Raw genomic sequence first — 10231 nt, forward strand, 5'->3', positions numbered from 1 at the left:
GGGGACAATAGGGTAGAAGGGAAATTTCTATGGGGGTATTCAATGAGAGAAAAATACAATCTGGGTGATAATTTGGTACGGTTGGTTCACATCCTAGGCCATCAGGGTGAACAATATAGGGTACGTGGATGAGTTCATTGGTATTCATGTTCAGTTATACAATGGAGTGAGACAAATGAGATATTGAAATACTCGGAAAAGTGGTGGAAGCAACAATCATGGAGGTAGAACTTATGATTTCAAAAGTCGTACTCATTCAATCAAATTCAAAAACATCTCCAGTGCTCAATTTTCATTGAATTGACTTGAAAATTTGAGAACATCCTAATTTAAGTATAAGAAACATAAAACATATAACTTGATTTTCGAGGTTTTATCCGGCTTCCATACACTGTGTACCGTTCCGATCAAGCGGAGTTTTTCATTTTAAAAACGTAAGAGGATATTGTCATTATTACGTACCGTCAATTACTAAAACCGTTACTGGGTACAGGCGATAAAACATGTTTCGAAACAGGTCTTCGCAGGATTCCATTCTTGGTTTTGACGTTGACTACTCTCGCAACTCCATCGGAGCCAGGAAACAATTCGATAATTCGACCAAGCAACCATTGTTGCACTGGCAAGTTGTGCTTCTCGATTAGTACAAGTTGTACAATCTTAACTTCAATCCGTGTATGCCATTTGTAACTTTGTTGTAGCGACGATAGGTACTCGGAACTCCAGCGATCCCAAAAGTGCTGGATAATTTGGGTGATTTGCTCGAAACGCAATCTCGGGTGTTTGGCTCAATCGCTGACTTGCGGACGGCTTATAGCTGTCAATGGTCTGAAGATCAAAAAGTGACCCGGAGCTATTGGCTCGAAGTCCTCTGAGTCGTCGGATAGCGGTGTGATAGACCGAGAGTTCAACACCGCTTCGATACGTGCCAATACAGTTGATAGCTCATCGAAACAAAGGGTTGCGCCTGCTGTGTGTTTCACCAGCAAGGATTTGGTCTGTCGAATGTTCCCTCCCAGATTCCACCGAATTGCGGAGCCTCTGGGGGATTGAATCGCCACTCAATTTCGTTACCTGCTCGTCGAATACCGTCTTGGTTATCGATACTGTCGAAAAAGGATTTCCATTCGTCGAGTACGTTCGCTGTACCGACGAAGTTTGTACCGTTGTCGGTCCAAACGGTTGCTGGTTTGCCTCGTCGACTGACAAACCGATCAAAAGCTGCCATAAATGCTCCGGTGGACAGCTCACTGATGATCTCGAGATAGATGGCCTTTGTCTCGAGACAAATGAACAGCACACTCCAGCCATTGTGAACGATGGTCGATCGTTTGTTGCGTTGTTTGATCGAGATTGGCCCGCAGAGATCGATGCCAGCACGATAGAACGGGTACTCTCCCTCCAAACGACAGACTGGCAGATCACCCATGTTCGGTTGTATTGGGCGTACGTTGTTCTTGGAGCATCGTATGCACTCTTGAATGGCCTTCTTGACGGCATTTTTCGCATGAATGATCCAGTACTCCCTTCGGATGGCACACAAAGTGGTTAATGCGCCTGCGTGCATATTGAGCTTATGTACCGAACGGCGGATGATGGCAGTGGTGAAGGGGTGGCTTGACGGTAGGATCATCTGGTACTTCTGATCGAACGAGCAGGTCTTCTTCGCTAGGCGTCCTCTGACCCTGAGGACACCGTTGAGGTCTACGAAGGGAGAGAGCGATATGAGTGAGCTGTTCTTTATCTTTACCTGTTTCTGCAATTGGGCGAATACTTCCGGAAAGGATTCCAACTGGACGAGACGAACGAGTGTCAGCATGGCTTGCCGAATCTCTTCGTTGGTGAACTCTCTGTAGAGCCTTTCTTCTGAGCGGCGCTTGTGGTTTTGGAACAGCCGCTCGATCCGTGCTATGACTCGAACCATAGTGTTGTAACTGCTGCAGTCGTTGAATAGCTGGAACCTCTCAACCAACACAGGCAAGGCAGTGATTGGCATCGGGAAGACGTTGCTCAGGAACTTGTTCTACGTCCGTTGGCCAGCTTTTGTCGGGATTCTTCAGGAATGGTGGACCTTTCCACCAGAATTTGGCTGTCCTCAGTTCGTCTGGCATGATTCAGCGTGAGATCAAATCAGTGGGATTTTCGTGACCATGAGACCAGTCACCAGGTTTGGTGAACTTCAAAATTTTGACGACTCGATTGGATACGAATACGTCTATTTTGCTGGGGCAGGTGTTTATCTAGCTAAGTGCAATTGTTGAATCACTCCAAAGTCTGACTTGCTTGATTTCAACTGGTAGGGATCGTGTTACTTGATGGACTAATTGATCGAGCAGAACGGCTCCACAAAGTTCTAAGCGCAGAATCGTGGCTCGATTGGCCTTGAGTACACACATTAAATTGAAATTTGACCTTCGACATTTCGTGACCTGAGATACAGACAAACCCCATAGCCCTTATTGGACGCATCACTAAACCCTAATAGTTCGACACAGTTCGTGTTCTCGAGAGGAAGCACACAGCGGCTGATCCTGGCAGTTTCGATCGTGTGCAGTTGACGTCGATACTCGTTCCATAGCTGTTCTTGTTCTGGATGCAACGCTTGATCCCAGTTTTGCTTCTGTCTCCATAGTTCTTGCATCAGCAATTTTCCTGCTATCAGTACTGGCCTAGCGAGGCCAAGCGGATCGGATAATTTGGAAATTTCGGACAGTACCTTCTGCTTTGTGGGAACTCCTTTGCTGAATGCTGCTAACGGGATCTCGAAACTAAAGATGTCTTGAGCGGGTTTCCAGGTTAACCCAAGTGTTTTTGTACGCCCTTCTTCGCTAAACAGCAACTTCTGCTCCAGTTTTTCGATAGGAAGATCCGCCAATACTTCTTCACTTGTGCAAGTCGAATCCGGCCGTTACCAGCATGCCTTCGAACTGTCTCCGCATATCCAAAACTTTCTCCACTGTCTCAGCACCGAACAATGCATCGTCGACATACACAGATTTTTCCCAAATTGTGCAGCTAATGGAAATTTTTCGGCTTCGTCTGCACATATTTGGAACAATGTACTTGGTGGCTTGGTAGGGCACGCAAGCTGTACCGTTCGTCACAGTAGTGAGTTGATAGATGCAAATTTCATCCTCGGGACTGGATTTCCACAGAATGTACAAGAATCGACGATCTTTCTTCCGAATAAGCATTTGCCGGAACATTTTCGAAACATCTGTTGTTGCGACGACCTTGTGGACTCGAAAACCAAGAAGAATGTACACTAGATGGGGCTGCAGGGTTGGACTCACTATTAGATGATCATTTAACGATAATTTATTGCTACTTTTCGATGACGCATCGAAAACTACTCTAACCTTCGTCGTACTACTTTCCGGTCTTTGGACGGCATGATGTGGCATAAAAAGCACGTTTCCTTTGAAGGATCGAAGGGATCGAATGTGCTGACCTTTTTCATATGCCCCAAGTCTATGTACTCTTGGTTGAACTTTCGGTACTCTGAGTTCAAGTGTTGATCCTTCATCAATCTTTTTTCGAGGAGGAGAAGTCTACGATGAGTCATGTGACTAGAATCCCCCAATTCCGTGTCGATGTCCTTGAATGGCAGAGCGACAACGTAACGAACAGATTCTTCACGATGATGTGTCGACATGAAGTGATCTTCAGCCTGTTGTTCGTCGGTAAAATAGATTCGTTCTTGACCATAGCTCTCCAGCTGCCAGAATTTTACGAGTTGTTCGTTTAACTGCTCGTTGGTTACCGGAAGAGCTTGTACAATAGGGAAGTTGTTCCTTTTGGTTACAGGACCTCCAGCAACCCAGTCGAATACGGTTTGACGAATAGTTGGTTTACCATCCGAAAGTTTGTAGGTGTGACTCAACATCATTTTGTCCCAATCCAAGATGCCAAAAAGAATTTCCACCTTGGCCGTGTGATTGAAGAGAGGATCGGCGAGATCAATCCACTCTGTAATTTTCCAATTGCTTATACAATCCGGAAGTTTGGTTGTTATGTTTGGAGTGAAGAGAAATTCAGAGATCGAATTGAAGAAAGCTGTGTTCGACCTCACATGTGCAACGACAGATTCTCCAATCTTCCTGCCTGCTCCTCCGAACCCAACAACCGAGACATCTCAACCGCCTTCCGGAAACTTCAGGAACCTTGTTCCGTTTATGTTGCTGAGCTATCAGCAATCAACTTCGCATTGGGGATGATTTCCGACATGCCCACAGATCATTACTTCATCTTCTCGGATAGTCTCAGTTCGATTGAGGCTATTCGATCGATGAAACAAGGTAGGCACTCATCTTATTTCCTTTCAAATGTAAGGGAGCAGATGACTTTGCTGGTCGAAAGATCATATAGGATTACCTTTGTATGGGTCCCCTCACATTGCTCAATCGCAGGCAATGAGAAGGCAGACTCTCTCGCAAAGGTGGCCGCACAACAAGGCCACCTTTGCGAGAGAGTTCTCTTGGGCGGTGGTTACATTCCATTACTCCAAATGTTTCTTCGAGAGCGTGGTTCAAAGGCCTGGATGTAAGTCGGGACTTCATTCGCGTGATGTCAAGACTTATGTCCAACCACTACTAGCTAGACGCACATCTTTATAGAACAAACCTTGTTGACAGCAATATATGTAGGTGTAGAACCGGTTATGGTGACATCGATCACGTAGTTTGGTATTGCCCGGGTAATGACGCCTCCAGAGCACGACTGTTGGATACCCTAGTGGACCGAGGTAGACAACCCTTCCGTGAAGAAAGAGATGTATTGGGAACCCGTGATCTTCCCTACATGCAAGATCTTCGAATTTCTTTGTTTGTCTGATGTTAGAGTTTGATGTGAAAATCCCCTTCTTTTCAAAACAATTTCCAGCCATTGTGTCCTAGTCTTATTATCCTCCTGTTTCTGTCCCTAGCAGCACACTTGTCACTGTAAAGTTGTGGTTACCTGTATTTAACTCATTCCAGTCACATTCAAGTTGCAGCAACTTATTGTGCTTGGGGTGCTACTTGCCCCTGCCCAGCCAGGATTTGGTCAACCGTCCGAGAGTAGTATCTGAAGGAGGCTTCAGAAACCAGTTTCCTACCTAGCTCCTTCCAAACGAAATTGATACCTAAATCCATGTACTTTGATGAGCGTTCTGCTAGTTCAGCGTCTTGTAAATGTGAGCTATTTGTATCACTTGTATCACATAACATATGTGGAACTTCATGCAAAACTGCTGACTAAAAGTTGACCCCTTTTTTTTGTGTTTCCTCAGTGGTATAACTGGACATCGATGAGTCAAAATTAAATTTTCGTGATTCGACACTGAGTCTTCATATGGGCCAATGTCGGAAACGTCGGCTTCTTTCGTAAATATCTTGTAATTCAAAGTCAATCCATGTAACCCAGCAATTCTATCAGCTATGGGGACTTTCCCTACACACAAGCATCATGGTGCCTTACTTTCAGCGAGTTTTCATTCTCAAGAAGTTCGTGGAAAAGTCAGTGTTTACGTTTGTGAAATTGGCCCTTATGAAAGAAAACCATATATTTGGTTGCATGCTCAGTGCACGCTGTTTGAAAACTACCCAAATTTGAGTTAAACTGAAATTGTCAAAACTGAATGAAACGCAGTAGGCTCTGCCCGCGAACGGTTGGTTTTGTTTTCGCTGGCGCTGATTTCATCTGTTTTGCGCATATTTTTTAATTGTACCAAATCAAACAAATATTAGTTTTCGCGTGTGGATAAGTGTAAATAAAGATCTATCACGTCTTAAGAAGTTTTTTTTTTCGAAAAATCTGGGACAAGAATTTGTTTCGAGTAGCTGTGTACCTGTGGTGTCGCGTCGGTTTTTCATTTCGCTTGTTTTTGGTGCTTTGCCTCCCTCCCAAGAAGAGTTTAACCGGGTATTCTTTTTTCTTGGTGCTGGTGGTCTGCCTTCCGGAGGATGCACGCAAATGAGGTGTCAAGCAAAAATTCGGTACAAATGAAAAACATCGAAAGTGATTCAAAATGTCGTGTTGGGTTATAAAAACAACGCGGAAGATTTTTTCGATTATCGCGAGTGAACAAACCGGTCCTTTTTCGGAGGCAGAATTTGGTAAGATCCATCTGATTTATAATCAATCATAAATGCGTATTTCCATATATTACTAAATACGCGCCAGATTTCGAAACATCACATTTCGAAATCTGGAAGTGTGTTTGCAGTACCATTATTCATATGATAACGGTAGTGTTTACATGCGGGGCTTATTGTATGTGAAAGCAACCTCGGAATGGACGTGAATTACCAGGCATTCTGAAATGGGTTGCTGAATCTGCAGTAGAGCTATCGCTTTCTAACTCCCGGACTAAACTTGCTTTAAATTATTACATCAAGGATTGTTGTAAGCAAATTTCTTCCATAATACCACTGCCGGCCAGTGGGGGTTAGATTGAATACACACACACACACACACACACACACACACACACACACACACACACACACACACACACACACACACACACACACACACACACACACACACACACACACACACACACACACACACACACACACACACACACACACACACACACACACACACACACACACACACACACACACACACACACACACACACACACACACACACACACACACACACACACACACACACACACACACACACACACACACACACACACACACACACACACACACACACAACTGAAATTGTCAAAACTGAATCGATCAAAACATGGGTCAACTATGTTGGGAGTGACAGGTTAACAATTGAACAACGTCGGTTGGATCCATGCCAATGTCGCTCATGTGTCAGCTTGTCACTCCCAACATATTTTACCGATTTTTGAGTAGATTCTGTTGTGATCGATCTGGGAGGATTCTACCCAAATTTGAGTAGTTTTGAAATAACGTATAAGTATTGACGTTGACGGTGGATTTTTAACTCTTTACTCCTATGGTAAAATCCTGAAGTCTAGCGGATTTTGTCTTATCTCTTCACTCCACCATGGTACCAGCGAGCCACCGTGTCTTCATACAAAGAATAAAAGGTTATGAGATTTTTCACTGGAGTGAAAGGGTAAGGTAATGTCTAACATGTTTCTCGCACAGACTGACGTTTGCTTATGGGGGCTTATCAAAGGATTTAGCAACATTCAATTATACGGAATTGAGAAGAATAGAACGGGGTGAAACCTTGGGTATTACAGGTATCGATAAGTGCTCAATTTCATTTGTCATCCTTCTTGCAAAATTCTTGTGAATGGAAAGATGCAAGTCAGCTCAAAACACTGCATATTTTCCACAATATCAAGAGATTCATGTCTCTTTTACTTATCAAATCTGGGGGCGACCCCGGCGTAGTGGTTAACATCCATACCTCTCACGCCAAAGTCACGAGTTCAAATCTCACCTCCGGACAAGTCACGAATGACCCAAGTGACTATAATAAAAAAAAAACTTATCAAATCCAAGAAGAAGAAGTTCCACTACAGCTATCAAATGAACAAGGCTTCAAAGAATCGCCAGCAAATATACTTCAATTTCTCAATGCGCACTGTTTTTTTTAGTATTCGGCTTTTTTTTATACTGGCGGTAGAACTTTGACAGCTTCTTAAGATTTTCAATACTTGTATATATATAAACTAGGACACTTGTTGCAAAATGTTGCTGCTTAAACTGTATGCATTAAACTCCAAATTTGTGTGGTCGTATTTTTCCTCCTGCGTTATGAAATGAAATCAAAGTTTGATGCAATTGGGTCCAACAAAAAAAAATCAATGGAAAAAATGGTGCATACATTTGTTATCTAATTTTATCATATAGAAGGCAAATGAAGAAAAAAATACCCACGTAAATTTAAAGAAATAAACAAGTATTCGCTTGCAGTATCTCCAATTTTTGGTCATAATTACAGAAAAGAAATACGTGTAGCATTCAAAATTGAATTGTAAACAGTTAACACATGGCAGTTTGAAATTACGTTTTTAGGTGGCAGGTCATCGCTTAAAACATCTTCAAAAAATGTTTCCTTTTTTATGCAAACGATAGTTTACAATTATAAATAAAGCTATATAATTGTAAATAAAGAACGTAAATTATTATGGCAAAACAAAGACATGAGTTCAAGAGCGCTAAAAAGACATAGATTTATAAACCAAGTAAGACATATTTTATTAGATTTGACTACCCCCTTGATCTCCTTTCTCAATTTACAGCTGGTATAATCAGTTTAACAGATCGATGCCCTACTATACCACTTGAAATCACTGAAATGGGGTCGATTTGTTATGACCGAGTTCCCCATATGTTATGTGCTTGTATTGAAGACTGCTTGGAGCTGCAACGGTTATTGGATTTGTTTGAGGACTGCAGCAAGCGTAATCATCTTGATTTGTGTATAGCCAAATGCAACACGATCTCATTTAGTAGAAAGCGTAAACCGTTATATTTCAACTATAAGCTATCTGGGCAAACTCTCGAACGCATGGATCAGGTGAGGGATCTTGATGTGATATTGGACCGTGAACTCACTTTCCGACCGCATTGTGAAGATGTGTTAGCAAATACTAATAAGCAGCTCGGGGTCATCTTTAAGCTTGCTGATGGATTTCGCGATCCTCTCTGCCTGGAGTCCCTCTACTGTGCCCTAGTATGAATCTTCCTCCATATGAACATCGCTGTATGCTGCTGGGAGTTGATACCCTGGAACAAAGAAGATCGACTGTGCATGCTGTATTCGTGGTTAAGGTGTTAACCAACGATATTTACAAGCTAAGATTGGGCCCATCGCTAAAAATCTACTATTTATCAATTTTATCTAGATGAACGCGTCATTGGGACGGTACTAATGGATATTTTTGGTCGCTATTGAAAACTTAGTCGATTGCTGAATTTATGTATGGGCCCAAATTAGGGGCATTTAGGCCGACATTACATGCATTTCCCCTATGTTCCAGAACGACCTTTGAGACGACGCAATTTTTTGCATTTAGCTAACCGTCACACTCGTTATGGACAACATGATCCAATTAGATTCATGACACTTCGGTTTAACGAAATCGCCAGCAGATTTGACTTCAATAGTTTTGCCACCACTCTGCAACGCCAACTTAATAATAATCAACAATATTGAATCGAACAATAATGCAATTGGTGAGTATCTGTCCAATAATTAACTAGGAAAATGAATGTGCTACCTGGTGTTTTTTTTTTGTTTCATGATTAGCCATTACTTACACGACATTGGTTCCTGCCATCTGACGAGTGACCTGTTTGCAGTTGCCAACTAAAAATTGTTTTATTGATTGATTCACTTCAAGAACTTATTTATGTTTTATTTATAATCTGTAAACCATATAATGCCTTGTGAAAATGTGTATGTGTACTGTTTTGTGAAAAGATATGGGGTTTTTACGCCTTTTTGAGTCAAATGTGCTATCTCAAAAAGGCTTTTTCCCATCCCATATTTCATTTAGACTTGAAGTCAGATTGAATTATATAGAATAAATAAGTAAATAAATAACTAACCTCGAGCCCGCTACGAGTAATTGGTACCCAAAACTAACCTAGCACTGCTGCTGTTTAAAATGTGAATTCAAACATTACTCATGTTTGGCTCCGCAAAGTGTCACACACGACTGAGCCTAGTAAATAAACGAACTAGTTAAAAAAAATACAATAGATCAAATTGCTGGTCGCTTGGTGGTTTAAATTCCCGAACAGAGGAAAAAGAAAATAGAGAAGGAAGCAGTTCCATCTTTGGTTTTCTGAAATTCAGGATAGTAATACATTCGCGGTAATTACATTCGAGGAAATGGGGTATTCGGGGTAATGTCCTAGTCCCGTACCAATGGTACGCATTGTTCAGCAGTTAGCCAGCTAAAACTCTAGTCTCTGTAAAAATTTCAAGATCCTTATCCAGGGAATTTGATAGAGATTTCGAATTAAGACAATTCCTTCGCATATAAAGAAATCTAACTTAACCTTCACAGTACCAACTAGGAAATAGTTTTAAAAATAGGATGCACGATTGTTTCTTGCATCTTGGATTGTACCTGTCTGAACTACATTCAATCGTTAGCCGAGTGAATACTTTTTGAGTTTGTGTACTTTGGTATCTATTTGATTATTTGCCATGAGTTTCTGATATCTTAACGTGAATAATAATTCCAAGGACCTAATTTTGCATGCAGATACGCAAGCATCGCAATGCAATCAATCCA

The 10231-nt window shown here is 41.9% G+C and overlaps 1 protein-coding gene across 1 annotated transcript; it reads right to left on the minus strand.

The window, feature by feature from the left end:
• Window positions 1-979: 979 nt before the first annotated feature.
• LOC135701400 (uncharacterized) lies at window positions 980-1924 on the minus strand. Its single transcript, XM_065222184.1, has one exon. It carries the CDS (start codon window positions 1922-1924, stop codon window positions 980-982), a length of 945 nt encoding a protein of 314 aa, XP_065078256.1.
• Window positions 1925-10231: the final 8307 nt, after the last annotated feature.

Source organism: Ochlerotatus camptorhynchus, unplaced genomic scaffold (assembly GCF_037179485.1).
Source record: "Ochlerotatus camptorhynchus isolate MF236.1 unplaced genomic scaffold, CSIRO-AGI_Acam_v1.1 ptg000159l, whole genome shotgun sequence".
Taxonomy (NCBI): domain Eukaryota; kingdom Metazoa; phylum Arthropoda; class Insecta; order Diptera; family Culicidae; genus Ochlerotatus; species Ochlerotatus camptorhynchus.